The 18,650-nt window shown below is 36.2% G+C and overlaps 1 protein-coding gene across 9 annotated transcripts in view; it reads right to left on the bottom strand.

The window, feature by feature from the left end:
• LOC105048504 (probable serine/threonine protein kinase IREH1) overlaps positions 1-17,117 on the bottom strand; it is a 44,660-nt gene extending 27,543 nt beyond the window's left edge. For 5 of the 9 annotated variants that reach the window (XR_012142446.1, XR_012142444.1, XM_029265561.2 and 2 more), the window contains exons 1-9: positions 16,268-17,117; positions 5,741-5,811; positions 5,440-5,625; positions 3,879-5,264; positions 2,250-2,422; positions 1,801-2,038; positions 1,379-1,471; positions 1,155-1,295; positions 982-1,074 (exon numbers count right to left, since the gene is read on the bottom strand). Coding sequence is in view for 6 of the 9 variants with exons in the window: in XM_029265561.2 (XP_029121394.1) it covers positions 982-1,074; positions 1,155-1,295; positions 1,379-1,471; positions 1,801-2,038; positions 2,250-2,422; positions 3,879-5,264; positions 5,440-5,625; positions 5,741-5,811; positions 16,268-16,937 (3,051 nt within the window). In the remaining 3 variants the exon portion in view is untranslated. The remainder of the gene's footprint in view (positions 1-981; positions 1,075-1,154; positions 1,296-1,378; positions 1,472-1,800; positions 2,039-2,249; positions 2,423-3,878; positions 5,265-5,439; positions 5,626-5,740; positions 5,812-16,267) is intronic. The other 4 variants (XR_002165129.3, XM_010927820.4, XM_029265563.2 and 1 more) reach the window with 3 other exon arrangements.
• Between the last annotated feature and the right edge of the window lie 1,533 nt (positions 17,118-18,650).

The raw sequence follows: 18,650 nt of genomic DNA, 5'->3' as shown, positions 1-18,650 counted from the left end.
GGCTATTACATATCAAAGCATTTAGTTTAATTGGAGACTCAAATTTCTCAGCACTTATTTCACAAATGACCAGCACAAAGCATAAAACTTGTACAGGTCTCAAGCTTCCTAATTCTTGTTGTATTGATAGAATCATCTAAATAAGGAGATTGAAGAGACTGGGACGTATATGTTCTGTAAGGATCATCAGTGCCTGTATTTTCTTGGCACTAAGCATCACAATTGCGTAAGGCCAAGAAGGAAGAGCACCAATTTCCTCATGTATTATGGTAGGAAGATCATCTTCCATAAGCTCAAGGATATCAGTTTAAATGATAAAGGCATAATTTGGTAAAGTTTGATAAAGTCTTACAACTAGTTCTAAGCATGATATCAATCTAACAATTGGTCCCATACTCCTGCCCAAAGCAAATTTAAATTGGAGGGGGGCAATCCATGCAACATGAAAGGCTTGTAGCAGGTACAATGGTAGAAGATTTATCTTCTCGTTTACTCAGACTAAGCTCATAAATTAGTAGGAACCCTCCACAATTTTTAGAAGAATCAATGAAGATGAAAAAAGGAAAAGTTCAACATAGGAAGCTTTTCCTCCTCTCCGTGAAATGGGTCATAAGACAGCCATGTGAAAGCACAACCCCATATATGTCTCAAAAAAAAAATTAGAATTATGAATACCTAGGTACATTAGCATATTAAAAATATCGGCCAAGGATTTTTCCGAGGGATTCACATGAAAAAATAAAGTACGAGTTAACCAATTATTAGTATTTTCTATTTCTGTATTTTCATCTCGTCCCGTAGATCATAGTACTCAAAATAGTGTAAAAGACATATACAGTAATATGTTACCATAATTGAATATACAGCATGTTTGTCTACATTATATAAGTTTTAAATACTGAAATTTGAAATAGAATTATATAATAGGAAGAATTTACCACCACATATCCCTCCCAATGCATGCAAAAATATTTCCAATACCTTAATATGACCATCATGAGCAATCAACAAATTGTCTGGCTTTAAATCCCGATGCACCACGTGCAGGGAATGTAGGTATTCCAATGCAAGGACCTGCGGGGTCACAACCAAATTTTAAATGATCAACATTATAAATGAATAAAAACCATTTACCTTTATATAGATGAGCTTACAACTTCTGCAATGTATATGCGGGCAACTTCCTCATCCAAGCAGCCTAAATTTCTCACCAATGAATACAGGTCCCCTCCATTCAAGTACTCCATCACTAGATATAAGTTCTCTCGAGATGTGAAAGAATAGAAAAATCGTACCTTACACAAACATATTTCAGTTAGAGAAAGATCTTGAAGTTTGAATAAAGGGAGGCCAACTTTGATTAAGCTGCACTGCTTACCACAAAAGGATTCTGAACTGTGATTAGAATATCACGTTCAGCCAATATACTCTCAACAGCATTTTTGCGAATCATATCTGCCTTTTTTAGGACCTATGAGAAAGCAGACTTTTTAATTAGTTTGAACAGTTAACTTGATTGGTTTCTAAATTCTCTCCCTCTAAATTCTCTTCCCTATTTGATGGTGTTTAGATGCACTTTTGATAGATATTTGCATCTGATAGCCATAATTTCAAGAAAGCCACTTTTTTAAAGAAAAGCATTAGCATCATAAATGTATATCAGAAGGCACAGGAATATATCATGAGAAAACAAGAAAAGTGCAACATGGGAAAAAATAAGTTTACTGAGGTAGCATTCGAATGAAATGTTTTTCAGAATACACAGGGACCATGCAAAATCTTCAAAGGAAAAAAGAATACCTTTATGGCAAAGAGATCACCCGTTGTTCTTTTCTTGGCTAAGAAAACCCGACCAAATGCCCCACGACTTATAGGTTTTATAATTTCAAAGTCATCAAAAGATGTTCGATCCTTGATGGTAGGGTGAACAGGGCTTGTTTGCAAGCTACAAACCACATCCTCTTCCTCATCCATCACAGCAATTGATGCATCAACCTTTTCAGTATCAAGTGAATCACAAAGCTGCAAGTACTTTTCCCTGTAGGGTCATAAATCATGAATAGCAAACAAGAATCTGAACTATGAGAACATGAAGAGAAAAGATAATAACCTTTAAGTGCTTTCATAAACAAACAAAAGTAATTATGCAAGCTTCAGTTCCCCTGACTAGTAGCAACTCACATGAATTAAAGCTTCTGGAAAGAAAGAGGAAAATAGCATGTGATAGACAACTTAGCAGATATAATTACCGGTGAAGCTTCTCTATGTGTGTGCCAAATGTCTGCACTGTAAGTGCCTCAAACTTCCAACGGTTCATGACTTCTTGCAAATCTTCCACACAGAAAACCAAATACGACAAGGATTGCTCTTCATCCATTGGAGTATTTGCGATGCATCGAGCAATATCAGCAAGTTCAGCTATCTGCGCCATGTCAGGAGACCATGAGCATTCCTAGTGAATGTTCAATTTGCAACTTCTCTATTAGAACTGTGCAATAACAGTTTACATTGAGAAATGCCAAGAGCAGTCTATATTTAGATATGCCATGGGAGTCATCTATGGCGCCAAAGAATAGCTCTCTGTCATATGGCAAGAGATGACCAGTGCGATTCGTGAGGTCAGTGCGATACATAATGGAGTTCCAGTATAGAGCTCAGATCCCCACATTATACGAAGCAAAGAACCTCCTTTTTGGAACCAGGGTTGGTTCATGATGAATTTTTCTTGTGAGTAATGCTACAGGGCCAAAATCTGGCATCAAAAAAAGCCCTTCATAACTAATGCACCTACAGAAGGGACTGACACGATTCATGGGGTCAGCGGTTTGGCATGTTTCACGGGGGCATCCAGGCATAGAGCACCAACACCTTTATGACACGTGCTCTTGAAGCTTTTTCTTAGTATCAAGGTTAGGCCTCAAAGCATTTTCATTTTCTTATATTAAAATAAACAATCTGCAGAGCTTCATGGATAATAGCAGTCTGTTAATGCAATTCATGCCTTCAATTTCAGCATTACAACCAATATGGCAGATCCCTCTAATAATTAACTAAATTTTTACTTTCCACAGCAGACTGCTATCATGCAAAGTTTGCCTTGGCCAGGAACCTGGCAACTCATAAATGGTGGATATCAAGTCAAAAGCTGGTCTTAACAAATTCTCCAACCATACTGGGTCACAACCTGATCCATCATGCCAGCCCACATAGACTGGATAAGGCTTATTGGTTAACATTAAGATATCCAAGGATTGATCAGTGCAAAAAGTAACAGACTAGTGTATGTACTAAGACCAAGTAAGACAACATGCAGATTCGCTCTAATATAACAAGATACAATATTAAGCCTAGGGACATTCATTAAGCATGTCACGAATACAGTGGCCAACTATGTTTCACAATAACCAGCCAAGTTTAACTTTTTAAGTCTCAAAACTTTTCTAGATCATGGAATGTTTTGTCAGATCCATGGAAGCAAAGATAAAGCTTATTTGCATTAAAAGTTCACTAAGCAACAATCTTGCAAAATTCAGAAGAAAGTCAAGTTACCAACATGAGTTCCGCAAAACTTTACCACATTCCACTAAAGTATATGCACCAAATGCATATATAATATTATACATACATGCATAGACACACATATGCATGTATTGTGGATAAATGTATAGGTTGACACCTATATACATAGATATAATCATATAGATATATGAAAGCCAGAAACCAAATATAAAGCTGCCAAATCTATTTCAAGACTTATTTATCATGTATTCTCCTTCCAACCAAAATAATTTGTGCATATGGGAGGAGTAAAAAGAAAGATTATAAGGACAATAATGTAGAAGTTTAAAAAAAGTTGTGCTCAATTAGATAATAACCACCTGTGGAAGATCTTCACTCTCAAAAACTGCATTTTTCCCTGCCAAAAGCATCTCTCTGTGACTGGCTCTTGGTGTCATCAAAGGAGATCTAGGACCCATGCTGCCTGCTGGTGGTACAGCCATTCCTTGATCAGACTTTGGACCAAAACGTGTCTTACATTTCACTGATGGCAAATTCTGCAAGTCATCCAAGAAAATAGCATTGTCAGCCTCCTGGAAACAATCGAGCATATCAGCTGATCCTCTCCGAGGCCAATCACTAAGTTTTGGAGAAAGGAGATCAAATTCTTCAGTGACACTTGAATTAGAAACCTTTTTCACATCTGGGCTTCCAACCACATTGGGGGGATCCTTCTGTGAGTATGCCTCTATCATCTTCTCTAGAGTCTCAGCAATTCTGTTGAGACGTTCGTCAACACTCAAACCTTTTTTATCACACCAATCTGCGATTGCACAAATCATTAAGTGATCCTCCATATTCAAAATAGGAACATACTCCTCGCATATTCGACACATAATTGAACCCTCTTCGGAAATATTAGGCTGATCCATCCAGTACCCCCAAGAAATTTTGTGTTGATGTTTGGAAGGAACTGACAAGCGCACAGAAGAATCACCATAACTGGGTAAGTCGGGAGGATTTACTGTGGTCAAGTCCACATCTGAACTTTGATTTGTGTTCAATATCTCTGGAGAATACATTTTTCTGTTGGATATTTCATCTCCAACAAGGCTAGCTTCTTTCCAGAATTTTGCAGCAGGAGAAGGGAGAGGTTTCCCTGAAGCTATCCGTTCTCTGCTAGTAGGCAAATCCATATCCTTTTCAATGTCAGCACCAAATCGTGAAGAAAAATTGTCAGGCTTTATTTCTTGGCTTCTTTTCAATTTTAAATTATGCTGCTGCTGACTACAAGACTTCCTTGAAGCAGCAGCCTTAATGGAGTTCTTCGTGTTTTTTCCATCCCATCCTGATCCTAATGCAACCTTTTTATCAGCAGAATGGATGATTTTAGGATCTTGAAGATCCATTGCAATTTCATCCTCAGCAAGACCAGTTTCCTTATGGAACTGAAGCAATCTTGTGCATCGAGTAAGGATAAAAAGCAAATGGGTATGAAGATTCTTCAGAACTCCCATAGGAAGCTCTTGACGGCGATCATCCAAATCCTGAACTATGCCTTCACAGTGAAGCCAAAACTCCCCAGGCATCATGACACAACAGCTCCGAGCAAGTATCAACAAATCCTCCAAAGTTACCTTCCATTCAGGATGGCTTTCTGCACTTTTTTCCATTACACCTACCAAATCTCCTGCAAAAATTGCCAGATCCGAGTTCACCTCTTCCTTTGATTTCTCAAATTTCGCCTGAATGACTTTTAACACCCCCTGTACAGAACAGAGATAAAGCAGAAAATAATTTACCCTATTCCACCAAAAGTCTTCATGCTTACATATGACTCGAACAGCCAAAACAATGTTCCTCAAAATGTAAAGAAACCTAAGTTTTACTAAAACAAGATTATCTCCAAAAGAATAAAAATGGGATCTACAGGGTCATTACCTTCAAATTGTACATGCTTCGTGGCTTCCTAAATGGAAATGGTTGTACACCTTTTGAGTTCAGCTCATGTGAAAAACTTTTTATATCAGCAGGGAACATCTTTCTAGGTGCACTAGTAGCCTGCATTATGGATTTAAAGCAGGAAGACTCAGACTCCTTTGAAGTTTCACAAGCATCATATGAAGTCTGTAGAGACAACCAATGGAAATAATCCTCCACATTAATACCAATAACAAAGTATCATGCAGTAAGAAATATAATTTGATTGAATGTAAAGCACCAAAATTAAATGTTGTAGCACCTTGACTTCTGGAGTGAAAGCAGCAGAACATTTTAAATCTTCAGGATGATTCAATGATGAGTTAGTTTTCCCTGAGAAGACAAATGTGTATCAACAGAATATGAGATTGAACTGATCCGAACACTAATTAAAGTCACCACATTGATGTAACAGAACTAGTAAAACAAAAAGAAAAAAAAATGCCAATAGTTTCACATAAAAGTCAAATTGAATTAAGTGAGCAAGCAGTTCTGAGGAACCAAACACATTCACAAAGTAGCCACAGAAAATCAACAAACATCAAAGCCAGCAAAAGACCAAGTAGCCAGCAAACCATCACTCCACAAGGAAACCTACATATCCCACATCTGCTTACTAAACCCAGCAAACCAGCACATTTGTGGAGCAGATCCACAAAATTCAGCATTCCAGCCAACCACTTGCATTTCAGAAGTTCCAAAATCTTCAAGGTCATAGGCAAAGCCATAAAGGTAGCACCCAGTTTCAACCACACCCACCCACTTAAAAAAAGGGGAAAAAAATCAACAACCTTCAAATTTCAAAACAACAGGCCAGTAGATCAAAATACTATATACTATATCACTGAAATGAAGAGGTAAAAATAGGGCTAGTAGGGCTATTGGACGATATTGCCAAAAATCATTTATGAGAAAAATTTTGTTCCGATAATCAAGCACAACACCCGAGCCACCAAGTGAATTTCAGAAGCTTTCAAAAACCTAGATATAGTAGATAGATGGGCAGCAACAGCTAACCTAACCAATACCAAGCTCTGTAACCCAAGGTTTTAAATAATGGTTTAATAACTGTTATAACAGCCATTATAATGGTTTTGCCCACCTCCCTTTATGTTATGCATATAATAACAGGGGCAAAAAATAATGGCCATTTTAATACATTGCTCACTGTTAGAACAGTCTTTTATAACATAAATAATAGCTGTTATTTTCACTTGCACCTTTTTCAAAATAAAATAATCATTTTTGTTCAAAATTCGATTTCTTTAATAAATTTCCATTCAAAAGTGACTGCACGGTCCAAAAAATAATAATTTATTGAATCAAAAAGTGATGGGAAAGATAATTTTGATGTGTATGTTGAAGGTAACCCACATATGCTTTCCCTGAGACCCCCAGTCACTAAGGTAAACAAAGTAGGAAAAGCACCAATTTCTGTGCCCCACTCATGATAAATGAGATTGTCAGTTGTTGCATGCAATTACTTTACGAAGGTATTGATGTCAAGAATGATAAAATAAGATACTAGAAATGTAAATACATATTATCTTTAATATTGAAATAAAAAAATAACAAGTTAGTCTTTTATGTCTTGTAACGACATTCTTATCAAAATACTTGCTCCTCATAAGAAATCTAAACTTCACTCAAGGATATAAGATATGCAGCATGTCGCAAAGTCCTTTGTTTTATTTTAATGCTTCCATTATTAGACCAAGTCTGCAACAAGAAAAGCCTACTTCCAATGTCATTATAGTGGATGAGATTCATCATAGGTGGTCAACTTTAGATCAGCCTTTAAACTTTGCAATTAAATAATGTGGCAAGTATCTAAAGTGTTTGACATGTATCTCTGTCAACATAGAAATAAGGCACATTTACATACATATATGAGGACACAAGTCCACGTAACACTGCTGAGAGGAATACAACTAGGAACAAAAATCATATGGGGCAAGCACCATAGAATATCAAATGAGGCGAGCTTTACAGTTTGCCACATTTCTTTTAACACTAATCTTAAAACATAAGCCTAAAAGTCAAAACTTTTTCTACTAATGGAGTTATCAATCCCGTGATTACAAAAATATGATATTCTCTTTCTTTTTCATTTTCAGCACATACTTTTTATTGATACATACTATATGGCAATATGATACACACTAAATAAATCAATCATTAAGTCAATACATACTTCCAAATAAATCGATGCACAAATTTTAGAATATAGAATTCACCAATGCATAGTATACAGCCAAGTGATACACACTTAGCACATTAATCATCTAACAATCCAATATGCATCTTCAAATAAATTAATACATAATTTTCAGAATATTATGTTCACTAGTACACGCTATATGGCATGATAATACATATTGACTTCCTGATATATACTGCAAGTTTTTTTGATACACACTCAATAGTGATCCAATACATATCTGCTGGTAAAAAAATGTCCTATATACTATGTATCAATTTATCTGGAGATATGTATTAGATCATCGCTAGATGTGTATAAAAAAAACTTACAGTATGTATCAGAAAACTGATAAGTATGTATCATCATACTATATAGTATATATTAATGAACATAATGTTTTCGAAAAATATATATCAATTTTCTTGAAGACATGCATTAGGTTGTTAGATGACTAATTTGCTAAGTATGTATCATCTGACTGTGCGATATATATTGGTGAACTCCATATTTTAAAAATTATGTATCAATTTACCTAAAAGTGTGTATTGAATCATTGCTAAATGTGTATCAAAGAAACTTGTAGTATGTATCAGAAAGTCAATGAGTATATATCACCATACCATGTAGTATGTGCTGGTGAACATAATGATAAATACCATAAACACATTAATAGAAGTATCAATTTGTAGATTAATTTATCTTTATTCTTTAAAAATTGATCCTTTTTTTTACTTTTTGTAAGAAAAATGCCACCAATGCAAAGAGCCCAATGCAGACTGCGATCCAAGCCCAAAGAATAAGGCTCACACAACAACCCATGCGCGCGGCTCACAGTTCGGCGCACGGAGAAAAAAACTGCAAGGTCTATGAGCAGTATATGGCTCACAGAAAATACCTGTGCCGCTCACTGCGCGGTATATGGGACCTAACGCACGGTCCACGCACGTTGTTACACGGCTCACGAGGAGGTCTTCACGCGGTGCGCGGGCACGAGTGCCTGGAGTGCGATTTGAATTCGGGCGAGCAGGTCCAAGGGCCTGGGTGTGGTCACACGGACGAAGGACGGACACAAGGTACATAGGCGCACAGGAGACCGATTTGAGCTGGGATGGGTTTGAACACGCGAATGCAAAGGCCAGAGACATGGACGGGAACAGAGAGACTTTAAGATTTTAAAATAATAAAAATAAAAAAAAAAAGAGAAAATCCTAAAGGATTAGGATATTTCATGCCTAACCTCTCTTGTTAGTCCCACATCTAAAAAATATGAAAATCTCCTCCCTCCTAACACCTATAAAAAGGCCTCCATACCTCCATCTTGAGAATCATCCTGAAATCCAACAATCCTTCAAAAGCCTTGCAAGGAGGGAGAGGAAGAAAAAAGCAATCTATGAGCAACTAATCCATCAATCTTAGGAGGGGAGAGGAGATCTTGCAACGAAGCAGAGCGGGTTCTAATGTTCTAAACTTTCTTTGTATTTCTTTTATGATATGTAGCGATAAAAATTATGTCTTTGATTATTAAAGTGTCATGAGTTCTTTATTTGCATTATTTTATACTTACATGCTAGATTAAGACTAGGACAACCCTTACTTTCCGAAGACGCACTGTGATCTATGGATACGGGGCATGCCGAGGAAAGAAGAGTTGCATACCTCGTACTTTCCAAAGACATACCGTGATCTACGAATACGAAGTGTGCCAAGAAAAGACAGGTACTTTCTAGCTTTGATCTATTATTATTATTTCTTCTTTACTTATGAGATAAAGCCCTAGAATAGCTTATATCCAAAGCGACAAGCCATGATTTAAGGATACGGGTTATGCTCAAACAGAGATAAGCTATGTCCAAAGTCTACTTACAAGTATCTAATATCATTAAAGAAATACAACTCTGTTTAGTGCAAGATTAACTCATAACCTCCGAGATATTTATTTTTTTTCTTTTATCTAATTTTTAGAATAGCTTATTTTTTATTTACTTTTCTTTCTGTGCAACAATAAGTCTTCTCTTATATTCCTTTTGCAATCACAACTCCGTCCTAGATCCGTAAGGATACGATTCTGACTCATCCTATTTATATAGTTTGAGTTAGGTTTTTAATTTTGACCGTCCATGATAGCGATCAAATTTTGGAGCCGCTGCCGGAGATCTTGATATGGTTGTTTTTGAAAAAAAATCAACAAAATATATAAAACAAAAAAAAATATTTTAGTGCTTATTTCTATCTTATATTGCTTCACTGCTTTCTAGCTAGATTACTTTACTTGCATAGTTAAGTGGTTACCTTATTTTGCATAAGTAATTCACTGCTTTACATTCTTAGGGATTTACTGCTTTCTATAGCTTAGAATAATTTACTGCTTTATATAATTAGTAATTTTCTGCTTTCTAAGTAGATTAGATTCCTTTTCTTTTATTTAAATTACGTAGGTGCCTTTGATTCTTAACTTTTTATTTACTATTTTTTTCTTCTTTAAAAAAAACTTACATAAAAGAAAAAATACACACCTCAAAACATTTAACTAATATAGCGTAACCAAAAATAAAACATACATAATAACATTCTTGGACATCTAGTTTGTTTGCGTTGCATCTTTACATAATTGATTTAAGGGCACTTAACCCAATTAAACAAGATATGATGAGAATTTGATCACCCTTTCTTAGCTCAAGAACCATCACCCTTCATATTGCATTGACCTAAGCCTTTAATTTAAAATCAATTAGACGTCAGCCCTAAAGAATTCAAGCTCAATAGGACAAGAAAACCAAAAGGTTGGACCGGATTTGACTTTGACTGACCAATTGATGTCTAAAAAAGTGATTCAGATACTCAGTCTTGAAGAACGATGGTTACTTAATTACGTCCGTTACGAAAGTACAGAGAGCCTCCCACCAATCTTACACTTATCTGGTCAATTTGGTTACTTGATTTTGAACTTGAAGTTCCTAAAGGTGACCTTTGAAGAGTTAGGAGCTGCCTAAATCTACGTTAACCTTAGGATAAAAAGTCCATTCTTGTTTAACTTGATTGTAATTAACACCAAACATTAACTAATTCTTCTCTCTCTCATAGATTTAGGACTCTTTATGTTCTCATCTTTAGAAATCTCCTCTCTTTCTTTCATCTTCTCTTATCGTCTCCAACAAAAACACATTAAAAAAATAATCAAAAAAGGATTGTTCTGATCTAGACCCCTTGATTGCATATCAGAACAATTCGATAAATTAGATCCGTGCTAAGAATATAAATCTCTACAGTAAAGTGGATGAGCTGTCCCATAAATTAGATCGCCTACTGACTATCGAACACTCTCTCTTCATCTTTTCTTCCTGCCCAACAAGTTTGCGCAATATATTCGAGCCTCACTCATTTTGCGAGAGAATGCCCAGCCACACACCAATTTTTTAAGTTTATGTATCAGCAAGTTCATCAAGATCCAACCCAAATGGCCTATAGATCAGAAAATAACCCATACTTTAATGCCTACAATCCAGACTGGGGGGCTCAACCAAATGTTTCGTAAAAATCACAATCAGTGATTACCCTAGTAACACAAGGACCTACATTCATGGATGCATCTTATTGCGATATGCCCTACCCATAATATTAACCTTCTCTAACTACCTATAGTCTATCATTTTAAAAAAAAAGTTCGGCAAGCATTAGATAGGATAGAAATCAACAATCAGATCCTTCACTCACTTATGTAATCCTTAACTGAACTAAAAATTCAAATCGATCAACCAGCAATCGCATTCAGTAGGGAGAAGGAAAGAGAGATGTCTACTCAGCTCGAGAGTAATCCTAAGAGACAATACCTGACTAAAAATTTTAATATCCCTATAACTCTTTCTAAACAATCGATTATGACTCTCGAAAATAAAATGATCATTGAACAACCCTGCACAACCAAAGAGACCAACACATATAATTCGACTAAGACAGAAACATAAAGGAAAAAATGAAAATGGTGGGACAAACCAATTCCATCATCATCCTATCTACCTATGGTTCCATCCCCAAGTGCCCTAAAATCATCCATTCTTTTTAACGGAAAGGGAGGACAAATTGATGAAATGATAGAATTAATTGAGACTTCCTAAGAACCATAAATGAATAACACAATAGAAGAAGCTACACCCATAATTTTCCCCCATGATTCGTTAAATTTCTATCTGGCTCATTTTGGGATGGACGATTTTGATATAGACGAGTATATCACAGAAGTAAATACGCTCTATCCCAAAACCACCCCATTTTGGATCCAAAAATATGAGCCACCACTTAGTCCCCCAATAGCTCCTTTGTTAGAATCACCAACTATTCTAGAACTGAAATCACTTTCTGACGCATCCACTACCATTCTACCAGTGATCCCTAACCAGGAAGTCCAACTTATAAGTGTTCTAAAAATACATAAAGAAGCTGTCAGATGAGATATTACTGATACAAGGGATAACGATTTTAAGATTTTTATGACTGATTTCTCTGTATTGGGCACTACTTTCAAGGACTGCCTCCAAAATCTATCTACAGCACTAAAACGATGTATGAAGATAAATTTAATATTAATTTGAAAAAAATGTCAAACTTTATATCAGGAAGAGATTATGCCGAAACATATCATACCCAAGACAAAAATTGGGGTAGATCAAGCTATTGTTGAAGTAATTTCTAAACCACCCCCAATCTCGGCCCAGCAAATACCATCCCTTCTTGACTTTAATATTTCTAGATTTTGGTGCAATATGCTTGCCAAAAACACTATTTTGATCTGGACTAATCTTCGTAGAGCATTTTATGAATGTTTTACTTCCATGATGATAAGACCTTTTGATTGGCCCTGTCCTTTTAAAATTCTAAGAGACGTACTCAAGTTGGTTATAGGTGAGACTCCCTCATAGTGTCCGGTTGAAAACGTTAAACTTAGTGCTTGTTAGAAGGCAATCCAATTTCTTAGGAGTAGTCTTAATAAAAGTCTAGCTAAAGACGTTAAACTTAACGCTTGTTGGAAGACAACCCAATTTTTGCACTTAATTTATCTTTTTAGTTTGCTTACTTTCTTTTTAGGACAGGCAGATAGACTGAAAGGAGAACCAAAGTTTCAAGATGCATGTTGGATCAAAAACACATTGAGTCAGGTGTATTCTTTCCTGTCTCTTTTTGTATTCTTTATTTTTCTTACTCCATTGAAGAAAATATCGATTAAATTGGGAAGGAGAAAATAATAAAAAAATTAAAAAAATCTTCGAATAAGTTAGTATTTAATGTTTAGGCATCCAATTATGCTCAAAAATCGAGCTGAACCAAGTATTTTTTTAAAAAATAAATTGATGCACAAATCAGTGAGTTTGTGAGATACTGAGGGATCAAATATTAAAAAAACTCAATAAAAAGTAAAGTTTAGAATATAAACATTTTTTCTGTGAACACTTCTAATTCCTTCTACTAGCATCCAAGAAGAGTTTGCTTTCTATGGGCTTGTGTAAGATAACTATACTTTTCTTCATAAAATAAAAATCACTTTTAAAATAAAATAACTTTCAAGTATTTCATACTAAGTAATCGGGCCTTTTTGCCTAAGCAAGTATTGAGTTTTACGTCAAAAAGTATGAAGGACAAAGAAACTCTACTGTAAAGCTAGTCTTAACTCGTAGTCTGTTTGATTCGAGCCAGTAAGCCCAAAGGATATTTTATATCTAATACCCTAAAGCCATCTGATTCGAGAGTCATTGACAGAAAACTCGCTACATGGATCAAACAAAAAGCTTAAGGGGTTAAGACACTCAATAGCAGTACAATATTAAAAAAATAAATAAATGAATGACGGAAGAAACACTACATTTGCCCAGATAAAAGTTAATGATTTAGAGATAAAAGTAGGGATAATTTAGAAAAAAATTCAAAAAATATTCAATATTCTTCATTTAATTTTTATATTAGTTAAGTACTAATATCCTAATGACATACCTCACTCTCGCTCTACTGAACATCAATGGTTCTTTGAAAAAAATTACTCGGTAAAACTTGAAACTCTAAGCTAAAAGGTATCTAACACTAAATCCTTCCTTTACTCAAGGACGAGCAAAATTCAAGTTAGAGGGTGTGATAAGTACCATAAACATATTAATAGAAGCATCAATTTGTAGATTAATTCATCTTTATTCTTTAAAAATTGATGATTCTTTTTACCTTTTGTAGAAAAGATGCCTACCAATGCAAAGAGCCCAACACAGACTGCAATCCAAGCCCAAAAGCCCAAAGAATAAGGCCCACACAACAACCAATGTGTGCGGCTCACAGCACGACGCACGAAGAAAAATCTGCATGGTCCATGCCCGGTGTATGGCTCACAGAAAATATCTGCGCGGCTCACAGAAAATACCTGCGTGGCTCACAGCACGGTCTACGGGACCCAACGTGCGATCCATGCACTTTGTTATGCGGTTCACGAGGTCTTCATGTGGTGCGTGGGCACGAGCACCTGGAGCACGATTTGAATTCGAGCGACGGGTCCAAGGGCCTGGGTGCAGTCTTTGGGTGTGGTCACGCGGACGAAGGACGGACATGAGGTACATGGGTGCGTAGGGGATCGATTTGAGCCGGGGCAGGTTTGAACGCACAAACACAAAGGCCTGAGACACGAACGGGAACAGAGAGGCTTTAAGATTTTAAAATAATAAAATAAAAAGAAAGAAAGAGAAAGTCATGAAGGATTAAGACATTTTGTATCTACCCTCTCTTGTTAGTCCCACATCTAAAAAACATAAAAATCTCCTCCCTCCTAACACTTATAAAAAGGCTTCCATACCTCCATCTTGAGAATCATCTTGAAATCCAATAATCCTTCAAAAGCCTTGCAAGGAGGGAGAGGAAGAAAAGAGCAATCTATGAGCCGCTAATCCATCAGTCTCAAAAGGGGAGAAAAGATCTTGCAATAAAGCAAAGCAGGTTCTAATGTTCTAAACTATCATTGTATTTTTTTATGATATGTAGCAATAAAGATTATGTCTTTGATTATTAAAATGTCATGAGTTCTTTATTAGCTTTATTTTATGCTTACATGCTTGATTAAGACTAGGACAATCCTTACTTTCTAAAGACGCGCCGTGATCTACGGATACGGGACGTGTCGAGGAAAGAAGAGTTGCATACCTTGTACTTTTCGAAGACGCACCGTGATCTATGGATACGGAGCTTGTCGAGGAAAGACAGATCCTTTTTAGCTTTGATCTATTATTATTATTTCTTCTTTACTTGTGAGATAAAGTCCTAAAATAATTTATGCCCGAAGGGACGAGCCGTAATTTAAGGATATGGATCGTGCTCAAACGGAGATAAGCTATGTTCAAGGCCTAATTACAAGTATCTAATATCATTAAAGAAATACAACTATGTTTAGCACAAGATTAACTCATAACCTCCAAGATATTTGTTTTTTTTATTGTATCCAACTTTTAGAATAGCTTATTTTCTGTTTACTTTTCTTTCTATGTAACAACAAGTCTTCTCTTTTATTCCTTTTACAATAACAACTCAGCCCTAAGTCTCTGAGAATACGATCACGACTCATCCTATCTATATAGTTTGAGTTAGATTTTTAATTTTGACCGTCCATGACGGCAATCACATACTATTCTAAAAATTATGTATCAATTTGCTTAGAGATATATATTAAACTGCTAGATGACTCATTTGCTAAATGTATATCATTTGACCGTGTACTGTATATTGATCAACTCCATATTCCAAAAAATGTGTATTGATTTTTCTGAAGGTATGTATAGACTTGCTTAATGATTAATTGCTTAGTGTATATCACTTGACCATGTGGTATGTATCGATAAAAAGTATATTATGAAAATGAGAAAGAGAATACTACGTTTTTTATTTTTAATTACGAGACTAATGACTCCGTTAATAGGAGTCTTTTGACTTTTAGATTTCTTCTTTAAAATTAGTATTAGGAGAAATGTGGCAAAATAGGAAATCCGCCCCATACGATATTCTATGGTGACCGCCCCATATAATTATTGTTCAACAACTAGAGATACCCTCACGATGGATTGAATCTTCCTTTTTTTCTAACATTTCCAGGAAAAGTGTGAACTAAACTATTTCAATATCTCTACTAAAGACTCGTACTACAATGTCTTATCATGTCGGATCTGTATGAATTATATTTCACATTTAGCTCACCATTCACTTACAATACCAAGGATTCATAATTTAAGACGGACCTGAGAATGACTCCATCTTATTGAATGCTGGAATTACAAAGCCAAACCAGACATTAATGTAATAAAAATGATTACTCATTTAATCCCCCTTGCTCCACCAGAATTAGCACCACATCGGCATTAATGAAATACGTATTCGAGATAATAAAACCATTGGAAGCGAATCTTAAGCAACTCTTTACAATGGATTGCATCCCAGTACCATCCATCTCTTCCTATATATTTAATCAGTTGTCCTCAGTTCTAAAACAATTAAACATGCTAACCGGAAGGGAAAACAATTTCTTCAGCATAAAAAATATTTTTTTTAAAAAAAGCATGAAACCAGCCATTTTACCAATTCGAACATTGGAAAGCTCGCCATTGCGAATCTGGCTCCCGAGTTGAGCATCCAGGCTCGCCGCTAACCACTCCTTTGCTCGGCTCCCCCCATGATCAGCCCAAGATCCGGCGCACGACTCCGGAACCTTGTCGAGCGCCCTCCCGTCCTTCTTCACCCTGCCACCGCCGTCCTTCCCGGCCGACGACGGCGTCGAGCATCCCCCCTCGACGTGGCCCCTGGAGATCAGGTTGCTGCCGCCGAGGCCCGAGATCCTGTGGTCCCCGCGGAGCCCTTCCTGCAGCAGCGGACCAGATCTCGTCTCGATCCGGTTCAGCCCGAGAGAGGTGGCGAGGATGGGGGAGAGCGACGACGCCGCCGCCCCTTTCCGGAGCTTGGCCGGGGCGGAGAGGGCGGCGGCCGGAGGGGAGACCTTGGAGGACGCGGCGGCGGGGGCGGTTTCCCTGCCCCTCGTTTCCCGCTTCTTGCCCTTCTTGTCCTTCTTTTGCTGGTGGTTCTTGACGGCGTCCTTGATGAGGGTGTAGCGGCCGACGGCGAGGTCCGTTTTGACCTTCTTCTCCTCTGATCGGGAGGGCGACTCGAGTGCCGGCGTCTTCGGGCTATTGGATCCGTCGGGGCTCGAGGAATTCGACTTCTTCGACGAGAAGAACCGGCCTTTGAACACCATTCTCCTCTCACCCTTCTTGACTTCCCTGTTCCAGTATCCCTCCCTCTTGCCTGCTCTAAAGAGGGTTTTGGATTCTCTGTGTAAAGCGTAGGCATCTTTTTCCCTCTTTTTTTTGACAGGACTGGAGCAGCGGTGGTCCCGAGGATACGGCAAGAGAGAATGTTAGAAAGTGCAAGAACGGAAAAGGAGCGCAAGGCATTTAAAGGGGATGGTGGTACCGAGAACTTTTTATCGGTATGATATAATTTATAAATAAATATAAATCATATAAATAAGATAGAGATTGAAAATAAACTGCTTTGGATTTAAAATGTATAGAGGCTGATGATAGATAGCGGAGGATGAGAATGGTAAATGATTTTATAAAGAATTGTTATTTTTTTTAAATAACATTCACGCAGCGGTAGCCCAAAGGATACTGACAGAATATAGGGAGGGAAAAAAAGAAAAAAGAAAAAAAAAATAAAAAAATAAAAAAATAAGAACGGGAAGGGAGGAAGAGGGGTGGGAAAGGGACAACTGAAATTGGTTAGACTGAAAATTTGATTGTTGATAATGAAAATATTATATATAAATAAAATATTATTAGATATAGATATATTTGAAATTAAATATAAATTATTTTAAATTTAAACATTTGGGATAGATGCAATGGATTCCAGTACAAAAGGTGGTGATTGATAGAGTGGAGTGAAATTAGCGAATGGATCTATAAATGATTAATATTTTATTAGATTATATTTAATATTATTATTATTTTTATTAATAAATAAAAAAAATATTTATTTTTTAAAAATTTTTGATAAACTAAATATTTGGTTGTTACTATTCTCTTTTAGTTCAGCTATCGATGTTCATTCAATGAAGGATATGCAAGATCAAAATAAGAGATGGTGTCCATAGAGGGACTGAGAGAAGAGGGGTGGATGGGGTAAAAGAGGCGGGAGGAAAGAAAGAAAGAGGTATATTTTGATAAAGCAAGTGAGGGATAGAGGCAATTAGGTAGTAGTCGTCCAAGGCCAAAGAGAAAGATAAACTACGAGAGTTAAGACTCAATTTAATTTCATAATTTAAAAGAGTTTTTTTTTAAATCTCATTTTCATTTTTTTATAAATTATAAAAAATATTTTTAAAATAAAAATAGCAATAAGGAACCAAATGTCTTTCTTGAATTGGATTTTGTATGTTTACTTTTAAAAATAAAGACAGAAAAAATGAATACCAAATAGGGCCTTATTTTTTTCTTAATAATAATAGGCGGTGGTCCCAAGGATATAGTGTATGAGAATATAAGAAATAAAATAAGAATAAAAAATAAAGGAGAGATAGGTGTTAGAAAGAGATGGTGGAATTAGGTTGGATTGAAAACTTGATTATTCATATATAGAGAGTTTGCACATGTAAAGAATATATTGTTAGATATAAATAGGATGAAAATTGGAAATAAACTACTTTGGATTTAGCCATGATGGATTTAAGATGAGAGTATGATGATTGATAAATGAGAGTGAGGGTAGCGAATGGTTTTAGAAGAGTTTTTTTTTTTTTTTTTGGTCATCAACATTGTGATGGTTCTAAGTATATAGGAAAGAGAATGTAATAGAAAAGGCAAGAATAGAAGGGAGGGGGGGAGGGTAGAATTGTGCTGGATTGAAAACTTGATTATATGTATAATGAGAATTTACACATATAAACAATATATTATAAATAAAT

This window comes from Elaeis guineensis, chromosome 7, assembly GCF_000442705.2.
Source record: "Elaeis guineensis isolate ETL-2024a chromosome 7, EG11, whole genome shotgun sequence".
Taxonomy (NCBI): Eukaryota; Viridiplantae; Streptophyta; class Magnoliopsida; order Arecales; family Arecaceae; genus Elaeis; species Elaeis guineensis.
Note: the sequence above shows the minus strand (reverse complement) of the source record. Positions and strands in the feature narration are given on the sequence as shown.